Source organism: Rhopalosiphum padi, chromosome 1 (genome assembly GCF_020882245.1).
Source record: "Rhopalosiphum padi isolate XX-2018 chromosome 1, ASM2088224v1, whole genome shotgun sequence".
In the NCBI taxonomy this organism is placed as follows: Eukaryota; Metazoa; Arthropoda; class Insecta; order Hemiptera; family Aphididae; genus Rhopalosiphum; species Rhopalosiphum padi.
In genome coordinates this window covers 76,788,791-76,808,177 of record NC_083597.1, presented here as the reverse complement: position 1 = coordinate 76,808,177, position 19,387 = coordinate 76,788,791, and the positions used below count along the sequence as shown (strand labels likewise).

The following is a 19,387-nucleotide window of genomic DNA, read 5'->3' as shown; positions in this document are numbered from 1 at the left end:
TTACTGTTGTTGACACGGTATGTGTGACAAGGGGCAACAATTAAAAATAATATACATGGGCATTAAACAATAAACATAATGCACTGTGTACGGCGTACATACGCCGACGACAAATTTTATGTAAACACGGTAATTATTGTTGTAAAACATAATAATATTATACACATATGAGCTCTAGGCGTAGAAGTTTATTATGATTGTTTAATATTTTTTTTTTCAATTTAAGAATAAAATTAGTTTTGTTCCGTTTTTAGTTGCAATTATAATATTATTTATTGTAATATTATAATGTATATGTCGTAGGCATTTAGTTAAATCAAGCATTTTATTAAATGCCTCGGCAAATAGTCAAAGAATTTAATTTTTATGCAATTTAACTATCCACCTAGACATTTAGTTAAATGCCTATTTGAAGTCAGGCAAATAATAAAATTGAAACATTTTATATTGTTTTAAAAATTTAACTATATTTTCTTATGAATTTTTTATTGTTAATTAAAAAAAAAACTATTTTATTTACTTTAAATTAAACTATTATATTTTATTTTATTAATACGTAAAATACATACATGTATATGAAATATTTTTAATTTTATGTGCTTCGATACTATTGTTCTAAAATTTAAATTATAAATAAATATAGATAATTAGTAATTACGTATTAGGTGTGATAGTACGAGTATAAGAAATGAATACAAAGGTTATATTATAATTAAAAATGTTTGTTAATTTTTAATTATTAAGTGTTGTTGTATGCTATTATGTGGTGGAATTTTTTGGGACATTTTTTTTTGAAAACAAAACCACCGATCAATTTGTTTAATTATTTTTATATTTAAATAATACATAGTTTTTTTTTTTTTTTTATATATAGAATACCAATAATTAATTTATTAATTTAAAAAAACATAGTTAAATTTTTAAAATAATACAAAATGTTTCATTTTTATTATTTTTCTAACTTAAAATAAGTATTTAGTTAAATTAACAACTCTACAAACATCGCTTAACAAGTTGGTTCAACATTTTCTTACACATTTCGAGTTAAAAATGCATGTAACACAATTTCAGGTTAAACTCGTATACAACAGTTGTGACCGTGCAGTATATGATGACGTGAAGCGATGTACCAGCTATTATACTATATTATTACTATCATATATTAATATTATTGTATAATATACACTGAAACTATATTAACTCATGTATTATATTTTAGGTAGGTATTTATGCTTTAAAATATTACCAGCACCGTTTGACAATATGATTGGTGATTTACTATATAGTATAATGTGAGATATGCATGTATAAATCATTGTTCTCATAGTAACTCGAGACGACGATATTTATTTCTAGATACAAATATTGTCTGCAGTATCTCTCTCTCTCTCTCTCTCTCAGACACACACACACACACACACACTCTAGCCCTTATATATATACCATTGAACATACAGTCGGATATACTCTTCGTACATAGAGAAAGAATTTATATATTAAATGCAATTTAAAATGTTAATTTATGAATTTAATATTATTAAAAAAAAGTAAAAGATTGATAAAATATGTAGGTAGTATGAAATTAGGCTTCAATATAGTTTTCAAATTAACATAGAGTAAAAGTGACACTAATACATCCATTAATTTTAAAATTTACGGGTGATAAGACTTTAGTTGCTTTTTAATTTTTTTATAACCTTTAATATAAATCAGTAGAAATAATAAAATGTTTAATAGATTTAAAAAGAAAAAGAAGAAGACAAACTCACTAGTTTTATGTTATTAGTTGAATTAAAATAGCATTAAAATACGCATTTTTGGGATTTATAGTTAATAACTTATTATATGCAAAGATATTAAAAAATAAATAGATCATATTATGTAGAGATGTGTACTGTATATTTTTACCGATAAAAATTTTACCAACTTTTTTTTACTAGTAAATAATTTTTTATCCAAATAAATGTCTTTGTAAAGAGGTATATTTGTTATCAACAGATAATAATACAATAATCATTGTAGGTAATAATCATATTTACTCGTATTTGTGGGTTAACTGCAAAAAGGACTTACTTACTGTGATATTATGATTTGTCATATTGATATACTTGCTAGGGTTAACATAGTTTGCATTGTTATTATTTGTTATTTTAACAAAAAAACAAAATTAAAATAAAGAAATGCTATGTTAATTTTAATTATTTTTAATCGTATTATGAATATTTAAATATTCTTTATAAGTACTAATATTATAAGAAAGTAATAAAATTTGATAAGTATACAAAAATAGAAATAAAAATCTTATTTACTAAAAGAAACTATGACTCTAATATTAAGTTATTTTGCCATTTTTACCAATATTTTTTTTACATGCATATTCTCCATCTCTAATATTTTATATTACTATGAGACAGTTTGTGTAACACATTATTACATTACTAAACTAAATATTTTTTAAATGATGATGATGATGCTGCTACAAAGGTAAATACAAGTTAGTATTAAAATAGTTTTATACAACAATTGAGTTTTGTAGTTTCGTTTACTAACATTTCAGGATTACAATAAACGGCGTCAAGACAAAATTCAGAACATGTATTGTTTTATAAATTATTTACGAAAGTTTTTGTACAAAGACCTACAATTTAGGTTGTCGGATTTATTTTTGTATTTATTTCTATATTTTAAATTATATTATTTTTAGATAATATTATTATTTATTATTATAATTGTACCTATCTATTCGTGAGGTATGCTGTATAGGCAACTCAACTTACATGCAACATTTGTAAAATTATTAGAGCAGTGTCAGAGTCAATATATTGTAAAACTATTATTATTAGCTAAACTTATTTGTATTTTTGAGTTCAAGGTCTAAGTAATCAAGCATACATTTATGTAGCTACTTGCCTAATAATAATTTGTATATATTGATATTATAATATAAATAATATGCGAGTTTATTATACACATTTAAGTACGAGTATAAAATAATGTTTATAGTTTATAAACATAGCTGTGTGGTATGTGCTTACTAGAATTTATTTTTAATAAACCAATCTTTTGTTTTTCATAATATTTTTTTTATCATAATCTAAGCAATATGAAAAACTTTTTTAAATAATATATTGTTATTATATAATAATAATATCATTATGATTTTTTAAGTTATTACTTTTTTTAATAACACCACAAATTTTTAATTTCATATTACGAAACAAACAATTTCTCTTAGAATTAAAAAAAAAAAAAAATAAATAAATTTTGTAAGTTAATTGGATTGTGGTTTGAATTTTTCTAGGTCCTAATAATAACATATAGACTACGTGTGTGTTTAAACCGAAGGGTTTTCCTCACCCTTGAAAATATTTATGTAAACCACTGATTGTTATTCAATAAAAAGTCATTGCAATGGACCTAAATATCTGAGTATGAATATAGTAAAACTAAAAGCTGTTTATAGTATTTATACCTACACGTATTTTGAATAATAATTTTCATAGATAAATTAGTAGATACGTAAGTAGAACAATAAGTTCTGTAGCATATTATGTACTATGTTATGATAAAAAATAATAATTATTGTAGTTTAATATAAATAAATTGTTGCAATACAATATTAGTATTATATCATTATCATATTAATCTATGTTAATCAAAATTCAAAACCTATGGTGAAGCATATTATTATCTTATTATAGTACCATTTTATTACTATTATATATTATATTATTATCCTTTGTTATATGTTTTGTGTTATACAAATACATAATATACTTAATTTGATTAAAAACTCGTATGGGAACTATCGGTTAATAATTGTAATATTATGTTCTCTATAGAAAATTCAATCTGATATTATTTCAACAGCCATCATCGTCTGGAGTTATCAGATAACTAATTGTTTATTTTGGATGCAGGTCATCAACATTAAGTCACGCAGCTAGTGTTTAAAACAATTATTTAGGTTTGATATTTTATAAGACGTATAGTACGAACTATACATGAATAATAAAAATCAATTGATTTGTATACACTTACAATTGACGTTGGTACATCAGCTATAACTAAAAAATAATTTAAATTAACATAAAAATATGTATCATACTAATAATTAGAAGGGCGAGTGAACGAGTATTTATACGATATTCTATTAGTTTTTCGATTTTAAGACTGTGTGTATTAGGTAAATATAATTATAATATTTAATTAATTTGAGTTGGTATTATATTTATAATTTATCATACTATTCATACTACTTTATTTTTAAATTTGTATTATTTATTAATTTAACATGTTATGGCTATGAATCGGTAATAGCTAAAAGTATTTATTTATATACGTTATATATTTTCACATTTTTAAAGTCGACGATTTTGTGTTATTATTATGTCATTGAACACATTTTAGTTTATTTGCCGTTATATATTATGTACAAACAACACGTACTTTGTTTTTGCAACTTTTAAATTGTAATAATTTATCTATATTTAGATGTATGAAAAAAATTCTGAGTATATAAGCTTTCATAATAATTTATAGCCGTGCGGTTATAAGCGTCAGGTAATGTGTTTAAAAAAATATTATATGATACACTGTGTACAGTGTTTATATTTTAAGTATAAAAAACTCAGAAACCGATTCTTCAATCACACATTCGTAGAGCTATACACAAAATTATTAAAGCACGACGTTCATATGATTTTTTTTTTTTTTGGCATTCAACAAAAGATAAAAGTATTGCTAATAATAACATTACTGTACAAACAATAAGAGTGATGTACCTATCTTGATAAAATAATTAATTCTATATTTAAATGCGTGTAGAGATTAAAACAAAAATTACTATTACGATAATCGACATTCTATTTTTACAGCTGTGATGTGCCCCTTCTCGAGACCAATTAGAACGACATTATGCGTGCGTATCTATAATAATAGTATTATGCTTACTATGTATATAGTTGTCCGCGGAACGTTGCCTCGCTTATAACCGCGTCGCGTGTAATGACAACATTAATATTGTGAGTCCGATCAAAAGCATTACAGGACCGACTTGTATTGTTTTTTCAAAACAGTCATTTGTGTATTCGAATATTTACCACGTGGAAATTCGTGCGAGAGAAGCGCATAATGTTATAATAGTAATACGTCATTATTATAACACTATTGGCTCACCAATATTCATCATTTATCACGCATTGTTTAATATGATGGTCTTAAGTATGTATTGTACACATTTAAATATTTAAATATCGCAAAAATAGTTACACGTGATATGATCGATTTTTTTTTTTTATATTATCTGTAGTACAGAGAATATATTATTATAGACACAAAATTCACAACATATCTCAGAATTTATGTATTCAACTATTTTACTATTAGTGAAAAATAAAAACAAATAAATTAAATAGCATCTAAGATAATGATGAAATTAAATAAGGCACGAAAAATACCCAAGTCGGTATACCAGTGTACACTTAAATACTTAATGGACCAAACTGCAGCAGTGCGTGGAAGTCTTCAAATAACCGAATTGTATAAGAACTGATTGTAGATTTGATAAACGATATTTTAAGAAAAATATCTAAAAAAAAATAAATCAAAAATAAACCTAAATATGTATAAATGTACAAAAAAAAAGATAGTTGTTATTATCATTATTATTATTATTTATTACTATTAATTTACTTCGAGTGGTGTGTGAGTAGACATTTTTACTTGTACATGTTTATATTTTTTTCGTTAATATTAGGTACTTAAACGCAGAATCTGATTAACATATTTTTGTATTCTTTATAAATTAAATTATTATGATTTGGTAAAAATTAGCTGCAGTGAATGTATTTCAGTATTATAATAATTTATTAATAATATTATTCATGTACACGCTATTCTCAAACGACGTTTAAAATTATATCCTTCAGATATTAAATTCTATACAATGTTAGTAATATATACCTATAATGTACAGAACAATAAATTACCAGTTCGTTAGGCAATTTTGAAAATAATATATTTTTATTTCAATATTTATTTTAAACGATGCCCACGAATTAAAATTGGAAATACTGACGATAACACACTTGTTATCGTCGTGTCATTACGTAAGTAACAGAATGAAACGGTTGGTATATCGTGAAAAATCTTCGTAACCTTCATACCTTTCACACCTTCAATTTATTTGTGTGAGTAGTTGTCAGTTTTAATCGTAATAATATATTTAAATACGGCGAAAAGTTTAATAATATTATTGAGAAGACTTTCTTAGAAATAAAGCTTACCTATACAAAATCGTTATTTCTAAAAAACACGGAGTGTCAATGTATGTCGTGGCATTTAATATTATATTAATTATTATATCATGTAAATTCCCTTTTTATTTTCATTTTTGTGTGAATGTTTTTGGGGGGTTTCAAGTAAAATACATAATTACGCTATTTTAAATTTATAACTTTACTTGGTTATATAAAAAAATTATTGCTCCATTCTCAGCATTATTTTTATTTGCAATCACACCTTTTTTGAATTTTCGTTATTACATTATAATATTATTAACATGGAAAGTATCTATGCGTAATATTTGCTTATGTAATCATTAAACTAATATTTATTAGCACATATTCTCGTATTAATATTTAATTGACTACTTGACTCAGTTTTGTAGGTTATGAATTATAATAATTAATAAACACAGTATATAATATAATAAAAGAAAATAATGTCAATAAAAAAATTAAATGCGTATAAAATAATAATTAATAACCTTTAAAATATCGTCTAGACCTAACACAAATAATATCATGGTTACAATACAATGTTCGTTCGATTATAATAATATTGTCGGATGGATAACTTGGATGCTAATACAATATATAGGTACATACTATTATAGTATTAAAATTTATTTTATTTCTGTATATTTAAAATTTAAAATACGAAATGGCTGAACAAAATTGGTCATGGAATGTCGACAATATAATTTATTGTTCTAAACGTCTGAAGTAACGCCTGATATTTACTCGACAGTTCGGTTTTTGTAATTAATTGTCGTGGTTTGGCTATTATTTATTTAACTCTTTTCATGTATGGGAGTCTGACAGATTCGTAAAAATAATGTAGTATAATATTTTTTTTTCAGCTACGTACAGTACAGTTACAGCGTTTCTTGTGTGGACTTTGGGATTTTTGAGCACGCAATGTGCTGCAGCCGAAAACCACCAAAGAGTCGGCAAATGTACGTTTATCGTCCATCCTGTGTGTCCCGACCCTTCGATCAATTTTTATTTGTACACCAGGTGACTATTATCGTCATAACTCATAAGCAATCAAATTCATTATTGTAGTAATACGTGTAATACTGCCAAAATAGCATAGCCAGATATGTAGTTGAATTTTAGTAGAAGTTTAACTTTAAGATTCAGAGATAAGCTATAAATGTAGTGATATAATAACGAGGCGTGTTTTTTTAGATTTAATTTATTTTTTTTCATTTTACGCCTCGTTTTACGCCTTTCGTGACTTTTTAGAACAGAAAAATAATGTTTCAATCTTCGACGTAAAGGGTGGTTTCTGGTAACAAATTGGATTTAGTTGGTATTTTAGAGATAAAAGGTAAACAATTCTCAGTGTTTCAAAAATAATCGTGAAAAACTAATAATATATAATAAAATATAATATATTACTCAAAATACAACAACACTTTTTGACAAAATATAAAGTTGGTCTTTTTGTCGGATTAAAAAAAAAGAATAAAATTAAAAACTATCATATAATTAAAAAATTAGCAACTTATTACCTATATTTATGGCGTATATTTTAAAATATTTAACATTTCCGCACACACACATACACACACACACACACACACACACACACACATATATATATATATATATTGTTCGTGATTTCCTCGATAAGCCACATATTGATAGGATAATTTATTAAAAGGCACGTAAGTACGTCAATTTTAATAATTAAATTTAAAATTATGATAATATGTGCCTACTTCCTACAATTATTTTATATTATATTATAGTGTAATAATTATTTTTCAATAGTTATAAGTTAATTATGTGTGCATATATGCTAAAAAATAAGTTTAATTTTTACGTAACTCGCATCAAATTATTATGATAATATATAGGCATAAAGTTATTTAAGTTTTATCGGATAATCAATGCTTTTTTTATGGTAGAGAGAACCGATATGATCCTCAATTGGTCAACATCGAAAATATTACCGAGTCATACTACGTCAAGACCCTCGCAAATAAGTTCATCTTACACGGTTTTAACAGTAATATGACGCTGGGCGTACTTCAAACCATAAAAGACGGTAAATATTTTGTTTTTCATAAATTGTATATAATATAATATCAATGTATGTTGATTGAACAAGTAATACTAAAACATAATGTACGCCACCATTACAAAAAAGTAATTCCAGTGGCTCATATCACTAAATCACTTTTATAATAATATTAATAAAAATAATAAACCACACACCGTTGTGTATAACGGTAGTATGTACAGATATGCGTATTACACGCGCACTTCTTGCTGCAATCAGACGCGGTATTATAATATCTGATAAGTATGGATATATCAATATATTATTATACATGAATGTATAATCACTATAAAGTATTATGTTCATATAAAATTAGGTTATAGTGTACTATTATAATAAAAATATAGGTAATGTAGTTTTGCCACGTTCCACGCTCCACGATATTATTATTATTATTATTATTAATTTTAAAATAATTCATACACGAATTGTTCATAGCTTAAATTGTAGATAAATAAAAAAATTATAGATTGATTTTGAGTTTTCTTCGTTGAATGCATGTTGGCTGTAAGACTGGGTTATTGAAGATTTTCCGTTGGAATTTGATTACAATATACGATTGATCGTAATGCAAGTGTCGCATGCTTGAGTTGGTAATCAGATAGAAGTGAGTCAAGTACATGTTTCCTATTATCTCTCGTATGTTTAATGGTCGTTAAGTACTTCTTATTTCATTTTTATGAAAATGTGATATTTATATTTCTAAATTTGTTTATAACTCGAAAGTTATTTCAGCTTTTCTATAGTTGCTTCCATAGTTTTGTTTTTGATAATATTAATTTTATCTGAAGTCGTTATTAGCTTTATTACTGTGCAATGAGTTAAGATAAGGTGGCTTCGTTTGCTATTGAGTCTGCTTGTAGTTTTCTAGTGTCAGAACCTACCGCATGAATGTTATTCGTTCATTAGTAGTTGATATCAGTTCTTTATAAGTTCTTGTATATGTTGTACTAGGATAGATGCTTCATCGTTTATTCAATAGAACTCAAATTAAATTTCGATTATTTCTGATTAAATTTCGTATTCTGAGTTGAGTTATTTTCACACTTGTACCTGCAATATTTAAATAACGATGAGTGCCGAAACGGATAGTTACGATATTATATCATCAAAAAAGTTTTCTACATCAAACTCTTCATTAGATTTGATGAGAGGTGCCTCTCAAACAAAATATACGTTACACAAGTACATTTCTTATCTGTTTAAGTCATCCGATATTCGTGGTATTACAGTTTCACTCTAAAGTATAAATTATTATATTATAATCACTCAAACTTTATGAGATAATATAGAATTATTATTATTGTCATTTTATATACTCGAAAAACTTATTTTTAGTCAAATTCGTACTAAATATTGGTCACTTGAGTTGCTTATCAATAAATATTAAATAAAAAATGATATGTTTTATAAATGACTGTTTATAATATTTATTTAACTATTCTCAAAAATTGTTTTATATTTTTTTATAACGTTGTATTTAACTACTTATTTAAGTTAAATAATTTTTTAATCATTAGGCTTTTTTTCAAAGAATATGGTATTTTTAAATAAGGTAATATAATAATAAGTTGTACAATCAAATACTTCAGTCCATCTAAAATTCTAAAACGTGATTAGTTTTTTAATATTACAATTTAAATTAATCACAATTATTTCGCAGTAGTCAGTTCTTCTAAGAAATGATATCGATATAGGTACATGCATATTTTATTTGCATTCTTAATAGAAATCGTATAAAATTGGTAACATTTCATACTATATAAAACGATCAGTGCTATTGAACCCGAATGACATTGATGGATTCGAAAAGTTGTGTTTTAAAATCAATGATTTCGATTAAAGTTGAATTTATATATTTTAATAAATCTGTAAAAATCGAACAATAATATACATTTGAAGAAAGCGAATAAGTATATAATATAATATATGTCAGTTGCGTATTTATAGGATTTTTTTGTGGGGGGAGATATGACTAAAATCGTTGATGTCAAATGTCCCAGAATTTTATTACCTACTGATAAAGTGATACACGGGAAAAACACAACTAAAACCATATAAGTATAAAAAAAAGGGGGATAAAGGGGAGAGATATATATTCCTAATCTCCCCCCGTAAATATGCCACTGATATACGTATACATATTTGAAATTTATTTCGGCTTTAGAGAGACCTGTTTAAAACTTTGGGAACGACATTACAATAACTATTAGAATTTATTATGATAAAACAGAAGGTTATTTATACTTGGAACTTATATTTAATCAATTAAATAAACTTAATTCGGTCTATCGCGATGTGTATTACAATAATACTACACAGTATATACTTATGAATTTATTGCTGTGTTTTGAAATATATAAATTTCAGAGTGCTTATCGCAGTCAATCGGTCTTATTACAACACATATCATCGTTTTAGAATTATGATGGCAGATCTAAATTTTTCCAAATTTACAAGAAGCACAAAAAACTAGTCTATTGTTAGGAATATCGAATATTTTCAGTAACCCAATGAAAAGTTATCTAAAACGTGTATTGCGATTTTGATCAAAAATTCACGAGAATGGCATTGGTAATATAATATTTACGTTATGAATAAAGGGCATTATATATCCGAGATTAGTCGTTTTTTAGTTCATAACATTTTTACCAAAAATAAATTTTGCTAAATATGCACGAGATTGGACTCGATAATATAATACACGAACTTAAGATGTTTGCCACATTTTTATCAAAAATAATTTTTTTTTAAGACTTATGAACTTGGCCTTGCTAGTTTAATATTTTTACTTTAGATAGGTAATGATAACAAACGGTTTTAGATAGAACTTAATGTAATTTTCATTTTTTAAAGTTACACAATATTCTATCCTCAAAATTAATAACATAGTTTCTTGCGCGTTTTTAAAACCTGAATACAATTATACAAAATAATATTTCAATTTTTTAAAATTAGCCATGATAGATTTTAATCAACAATATAGTTGCAAACTACTCAAACTAAATATTATATGTAATTTCGTAGTAGCACTGATGATCCGTGCAAATCGTTGCTGCTTCTGTCGAGATTTCTTATTATCAATATTTACAATGAGCGCAAAATAAAACGGTTCGTATTGTCTTTGAAATACATTTGACTTGTGATAGTTTATGTAATACAAAACAGTGTTCTATACTTGCATGTATAATAATTGAAATGGAACCGCTTAACTTGATCTGTTCTATATAGTTTGTGACATGATTAAACGCTTTGGTATAATCTATTCTGAACAATAAAGAACATAGTGTTAATTATATTTACACTCGTCAAATTTACACAGATTTCTTATCCCTTAAAATTTCATATTGATAGTGAAATATAGCAGTTGAAGACTATATATGAAACTAAAATAATAAAAATAAAAACTGCAATCAAATTTGAAAAAAATGTGTTTGAACTGAACATTAAACTCAAATGACTTAAATGAAATTAAAAAAAATATATGTAAAAGGCATTATTTTTTTTTTTAATTTCAAATAAGTAGGTATTTTATAAATAGAATATAATATACTCTCAAATTAATTTTTTTTTAATCTGTGAAACAGTTTTTTTATGACATTACTTGTTAATTATATAAATACTCTTATAAGCTGAATAGAAGTGTTTCATTTTTTTTTTTAACAAATTAAATGTAATTATTATAATTCATATAACAAAAATATTTATATACATGTATAAATATAATTTAAACAATACAAATACATAACTGTTTATATTTAGTATAAGTATACTGTATACAATAATACACTATATTGACATAACTGTATGTTGTTACAACTTTTTTCTTTACGAATGATTTTGCATTAATATAGTATGATAATTAAATTATATTATATGCTCAATCTCTATTTAATTTTGTAATAAGAGTACAACAATTTATATTTTAATTTCTGAGTGTTAATTAATTAAATTTTTAATATTCATGATATGCAATGGTAACGTTTGTATACTGAATGAGTTTTAACTATAAAAGCAAAAGTATAGTTGGATATGTTGCTATAATATCATATTTTAATGTGAATTATAGATGCACACGAATTGATGATAACTCGAAACGTTTTAAATTAAAAAACAGATTTATTAATTTAAATTAACATTTCTAATGCAATTATTACAATATTGTCTGTTTAATTTTGTTGAGAATAATCAAGTAACAATTCAATAACAGAAAAATATCATAAGCGTTACACTTAATTTTCAAAATCTTTATTATTTCGTGGAATAATGTTATTAAATTTATTTGATGGTATTTTATTCTTATTGAAAAATGCAGGCATTGTACAGCGATTGAGTAATATGACATTTTTAAAACATTACACTTTTGAGAATTAAATGCTTTTATCGTCATTTTAAAAATAGCACTTAGTTTTTAATAAAAATAAAATAAAATAACTTCTTTCAACTTAACATTGTGTTCATAAATGTATTTTATTATTTTATAACTTTTCATCAAATTTAATAATTTATGAGTTTCTCGTAGTTTTTTTTTATTAAAAAAGTATAATAAGTATAATATTTTTAATAAAATCTAATATTAAGCTAAATATTTTAAATCATATTTAATGTGAACATAGAAATATAATAAAATTTTTATCAATACATTTCGTTATATCACTTAAATCTATTTTGATTTATGACTTGTTTCAATATTTAATTTCTGTAATTTATTATATATTTTATATATGCATGTTGAATAAATTTCTAAAAAATTATCAGTATAAATTAAAATTTATTGACTATTTTTATTGTACCTAATATTATCTTAATTGTTTGAGTTTTAGATTTTGAGTTTCCAATATTAAGAACTATTTATAATATTTTATGAAATTATGTACACTATTATGTCATTATGGTAGGTTTTCAGATTCTGAACAGAGCGATGAATGTATTGATTTTATCATGTGTTTTTTTTTCGGGAATGAATAGTCGATAAATTGTATGTTGATAAAATTCTTCGATTTTCAAAAAATGAGGCTGGTTTTGAACATAAAATTGGATTTAGTTTGTCATGGTACTTAATTTTATAATCAAAATAAAGAAAGATGATTTTTATGTTAATTAGTAACAATTAAATGCTAATAATATAATAAATGAAATATTTTAGGAAAAAATATTATATCAATCTACTATAATTTCAAAAGTAAAATAAATGTCTTTATTGGTTACATAAAAAAACCTATTACTTAGTATTATAATATGTGGATATACCATTTTCACTTAGAACAGTTTTTCGTGTACAATGATATAATACCATTGAATTAAAATTTAACACATCTATGATAATGATTCACACAATACCTATAATGTGCAGTAGATCAATACTCACTTACCTATCTTTTTTCACTTATATTCACATAGTGAATATTATATTATTATTATACTCTCAAAAAAATGTTTCCTAAATTTAGACGTCAATTTATTATATTTTCTTTACAATTTAATTATTACGATCAATTTATTTTCAGCAATAATAATAATTTGTTACGAGTCTAGAAATTGAATTTTTTCGTCAAAACACATGTTATTGATGTCAAATTTTAGATATCATTTCAATACTTAATTAAATATATTTTTCAATAGTACAATAAATTATAAAAATGTTGAAACCATTTTTTTTTTTTTTTTTGAATATCATGCTAATGCAAAAAAAAAATGGCAGTTATTAGTGATCAGTTATTGTGCTGATGAATTTGGGATAATGGACTTGTTGAATACCTCACCATATTTTACTTGTCGTGTAAATGAGAAAAAATTTTTTTTGAATTATTTATCAGTAGTTTGACATAAGGTCAAAATATTTTTTTTTTACTATTGATGGGAGTTTAATTAAAACAAAATTAATTAATACAATATACCCAGACGAAGCTATGAAATAAATTTAAAATTTGAAATCGTAAATAGTGTTGTAAAACACGGTAATGTACCTATTTTACATAAACATAACGCCGTATTATAATTATGTAAAAACAAACTATTATTATAATATACCTAAATTCATTGTATTGAAAATTGACCTGAGTACTGAGTTTGGTCCACTAAATTATTGTCTATTGGTCTAAAAGTCCAAACTTTTTGAAATTAATTTATATTGTACTAAATTTTTCGGAAGTTTTTTTCGACAATGCCACTACCCTTCTTTTGTATTACTACCGCATTGAAAGAACCACATCATGAGCATACAATTTTAAGAACAGTGATTAGTTTTTTTTTTTTTTTAAACATATATTGAGAAAAAAAATTTCACCTAATAATATTAATATTAGGTATTAAAGGTAATATTAATAATATAATGGACACGTTTTTTCTCTTTTAATTTTATCAGTGGGCGTTGTTTTGGTTTATATTACAAAACATGATTTATCATTGTGAGACGATGTTTATTTTTTATTTTTGTCTACAGAATACCTAATGCAGTCAGACATAAACGTCTGGATGATCGATTACCGTGACGTTTCGGCAGGGCCCCGTGAGTGTTATTTCGCTGCGGTGTACAATCTGCCGGCTGTAGGGAAGTGCACTGCTTTGTTCGTGCGTAAAATCATTGAGCTGTCCGAGGTGGAAGCGCCCGAAGAGGCGATGCACGTGATCGGATTCAGCCTAGGGGGCCAATTGGCCAGTCAACTGGCCAAATATCTGAAGCCCATCAAGTTACCAAGGATCACGGGTGAGCGATAACATAATATTATATTACAATTATAAAGATCGCGACGATTATACACAGGTGTTATAGAGGTTCGTCGGTTCGTGTACAGAAATCGAGTGAGTATAATAAAATATATCATTTGGGTTTTAGAATTCAGAACTTTTAAGGGTATTCGTCTTAATATCACTTGTACACGATGTCGAATAAATGAACTTCGCAGAAACCGAAATTTCAGAATACCTCACTACAGTTGCACAAACTAGACATAGTATACATAACATATTATACATAGCAATGTTTACGTAAATTTAAACGACTGTCAGTTATCAAACACATATAAGGTGTGTTCTGCCTAGTAGAGAACAAGACCTAACCTACTACAAATAATCGATGACGATATAATAACAAGCGAGGAACGCTACGATATCATATCGGGTCAATCGAACTTGCATCATCTCACGTACGCAATATTAATAATTATTGACAACACTCGTACGCAATATGTTCGGCTATCAAATCGACGTACTTGTGTGTATCTGTGCGCGTGTGCGTGTATGTGTGAATGTGTTGCGGACGGGTTATAATATGAAAATTATTCCTATCGTTACGCACGAATAACGTATTCATATCTGTAATCTTAAATAACAAATATAGTAATCAATATAAAGTGCTTTGCTTTCAGGACTAGATCCGGCCCTGCCGTTGTTCTATAGCACGCACCTCAACAGTAGACTGAATCGAAACGACGCCGAATTCGTGGACGTGATACACACGAACGCAATGATCCAGGGCCAGTTGGCGCCATGCGGTGACGTAGACTTCTATGTCAACGGTGGATTAGCGCAACCTGGTTGCCACAACAGTTCAAGTGCGTGTATACATAATATTATAAGAGAGTGATTCGATGGCGGTTTTTTTTAAAAGGGTTTTATGCTGAGATAATATTTCGGATCTCCCAGTATCTCTAGTTGTGGTGTTTTAAATTTGGAAAAATAACGGTTTTTTTTAAAGTAGGTAAATATTAATATATTATTATACTATTGATCGTCCACATAATATACTATATTATTTCTCTTATACATAAGTTTAAAATGTTATAATTTTAGAACAAAATTTGAAGTATGTCAATATTAATATTATAATATTATACTATTAATTATAATATTTTTAAAACCAATATTTCAAAAAAAAAAAATAAATAAATAAATAATTACTTTTTGATTTAAAATATTATATAACCTTTAACAAATTGAAATAGTTTCTAAATGTTAAAAATGTAAACAAAATTGTATTTAAAAATTAATGAAAAAAACAACCGTGTTGCAATAATAATATATATAAACATCAATCCGTACAACAGTAAACAAGCTTTGAATCATCGGTCATTATTATAATAATGCTGTAATATTGTAAATTAAATTTTTTTTTTTTTTGTATATTTCATCAGATCCTATCAATTGTGATCATCATATGGCTCCAACTTACTTCGCCGAGAGCATCAGGTCGGTGTCGGGATTCTGGTCATGGCCTTGTCCGAGTGTGTTCGATTACTTTTCTGGAAAATGTCCCCGTAGAGGCGACTATGAGCTGATGGGAGAGTGTGTGAACCACAGGTGAGCTCGACGTCATTTTTACGTGACACTATTTTGTGATATATAATGAATATAATAAATCAATAACAGTGGTGTATCAATAATAACTGTCAGTCGTCTTTGCGTTTTCATCACATACGAAATTATAGTATTGTCGCATAGTTTGCTATATTCTTGACGACTGCACGTCTCGGGTCGAACATTAGATATATAGATAAACTTTAAGAGTTAAAAACCACGGAGCTCTAAATATTATTCTGCTAGTGAGGAACTTACGATTAATTGTTTTGAAACAATTCAAATCATTCGATGATTTGGGTATACCATTTATGGTATTAAAATAGTGTTGTTATCAAAATGATAATCAAACAATTTTAATGATTTCGTAATATACATTTTTAGTGGGTCGATTTATATGTGTATGTATATATTAATACCGTAAAAATGTGAGAGGTTGTCGCATCACGATAAAATATTCTTCGACGATAATAACAATACAAGCAACTCCGCATTCGAGTCATCCGACGTCTGTGCGAATCGATACTATTACAATGTTATACATATGATTTCGATAAAAGTCCATTGCAGTACGATAATAATCGCTCGACTCGATACTTGATTATTAAACGGTTTTTGTGTGTGCGATTATTATTATTATTGTTTTATTTTGTCTTAGTGCCAGAGGTCAATACGCATTGCACACGAACAGCGAACCGCCGTACGCCCAAGGTGATTGGACACGTTGAACACCGGGGACTTCGAAGAAAATCCATGTGCTGTCACCCACCCCACTATTGTTATTATAACGTTCAAATAAACCAAGCCACTCACACGCCACTGGAACACGAAAATAATTATTATACAGTTGCGTTTTCGTTGAATATTTTATCAACTATTGTTTTATTTTTTATTTTAATGTGTAGTCCAAGTTCAGAACGGATACAATACAATATAATTTAATACTATAAATTATAATACAGTGTTGTTTCGTTTCGTTTTGTTATAAAACATGACAATAGTATGACACTGTATAGTGTACTAGTGATTGATAATGAATAAATTTCGGGGAATGTCAATGATAAGAAAGCGTATCGTTATAAATAATAAAAATGTTTGTAAGTTTCAAACAACGTCGTTCATGTCGAACCTACGGAAATTCAAAAATATCGAGTATAATATATGGCTACATTTTTTAGACTATAAAATTCATATAATTTGATAAAAAGCTAAAAGTTTTGGAACAATAAACTTTCCTCGTGTGGTTTTGTGGAAAACCATTGTATCCATTTACATGTGAGTAGGTATGAAAAAAACATAATAACTTAACAAAAAAACAATACAACTATGCCCTTCGCAAAATTGGATGTGTTTCGATTACCGTTTCTATATAATTATCATTCATCATTGTTGAAATTTGTAAAATTATCCTATTAGGCCAGATATTACACGTTGGATCATAACATTCATAACCATTGACCACTAGTGGTGACCTGCGACGGTGTGTATACATAGACAGTGCAAAAATTAGTTTGTGGTGTGTAAGGTTATAATATATGTGAAAAAAACTGCATAACCTACAAATATACGAAATACGGTTGTAAGGTATACAGAAAACATGTAAGCATGGTGTGGGAAAGGGGGGCTCATATACAAATAATATTACTTGGTACAATGGTACTTGCAAAAATAATAATGATAAAAATAAAAGAAATCCATTGCGTTAATTAAAAAATAGCATTATTTAGAGTAGTTAAATTATTATGGTATTACGAGTATATTATACAAAATCTAATTATTGAAATGCAATAATGTTTTCGTATAAAATTATGTAAAATATATTGTTACGAGTTTATATATATATATATGTATTATACGGTATAATTTATGCGATGTGAATTTATGTGGTTTAGATGGAATTTTTATGATGAACGAAAATTTAATTCCACTCGTAAGTTGGGTACGTATTTTAAGTTTTAAATAAAATATAATATGCATATAATAGGTAACGAGACGTATTATTATCGTACAGTCGTGCTAGTAGAATGCTATAGAATAATCTGGGATTCATAATCGCGAAAGCAGAAAACTTCACCTCAAAACAGCAAACAGCAAAAATAAATATTTATAATTACTGTGGGCATTACTTTCCATTCCGAATGTACGAATCGCGTTTTTAATTCAATTTCTGATGCATATATTATTATGTATGACTGCGATAATACTTTAGATCAATTGGATTTGATATCTTTCAGTCACATCGATGACGGTACAAGGTATAGTGTCTTTTAGCAAATATTTTTTTCCCCAGAATTTCATAAGGATCAATCTACTGTACAAATTGTAAAAATCGTTTTTGAGTTTTTAATTTTTACTGAAAAAAGGCATTATTAATATACATTTTATTTTATTGTTTTTTTGTACATCGTATATTAAATTAAAAAAACGCATATTTTGGAATTAACCACACTGCACTAGTATACGTGTATCTAGTAAGTCAGAGTATAAAAAATCAAGTTAACCTGGGCCCGAAAGATTAAAAAAAGCCTCATTACGGTTGCCAGTCAACAATAAAATAAAAACGTCTGAAATTGAAAAAAAACCTCTCAAAATCCACCGCACTTTTGACTTTATATTATATAGATCAGTAATTTAGTGTCTGCGTTGTTTTTAATTTTTCCCGCCGAACAACACGCTATCGATTACGCCCAGCGCGGTGTATATCATATAATAATCATTATTATTGGCGTATCGCGTA

The 19,387-nt window shown here is 26.2% G+C and overlaps 1 protein-coding gene across 2 annotated transcripts; it reads left to right on the top strand.

Moving 5' to 3' along the window:
* The first annotated feature begins 4,952 nt into the window (after positions 1-4,952).
* On the top strand, positions 4,953-17,607 carry LOC132917588 (pancreatic lipase-related protein 2-like). 2 transcript variants are annotated; one of them, XM_060978392.1, is made up of 7 exons: positions 4,953-5,223; positions 7,145-7,301; positions 8,201-8,340; positions 14,798-15,061; positions 15,723-15,908; positions 16,488-16,653; positions 17,309-17,607. In XM_060978392.1, the coding sequence occupies exons 1-7, from the start codon at positions 5,211-5,213 to the stop codon at positions 17,376-17,378; spliced, it is 996 nt and encodes a 331-aa protein (XP_060834375.1). In that variant the 5' UTR covers positions 4,953-5,210; the 3' UTR covers positions 17,379-17,607. The 2 variants fall into 2 exon arrangements, with proteins under 2 accessions (XP_060834375.1, XP_060834374.1); XM_060978391.1 differs by lacking the exon at positions 4,953-5,223 and adding an exon at positions 6,753-6,882.
* Positions 17,608-19,387: the final 1,780 nt, after the last annotated feature.

Excerpts from the sequence above, each read along its gene's own strand:
- LOC132917588 (XM_060978391.1), top strand. The coding sequence starts at position 6,807 with ATGGTTACAATACAATGTTCGTTCGATTATAATAATATTGTCGGATGG. Across the intron at positions 7,302-8,200 it reads AATTTTTATTTGTACACCAG|AGAGAACCGATATGATCCTC; the intron begins GTGACTATTATC and ends TTTTTATGGTAG. Across the intron at positions 15,062-15,722 it reads CAAGTTACCAAGGATCACGG|GACTAGATCCGGCCCTGCCG; the intron begins GTGAGCGATAAC and ends CTTTGCTTTCAG.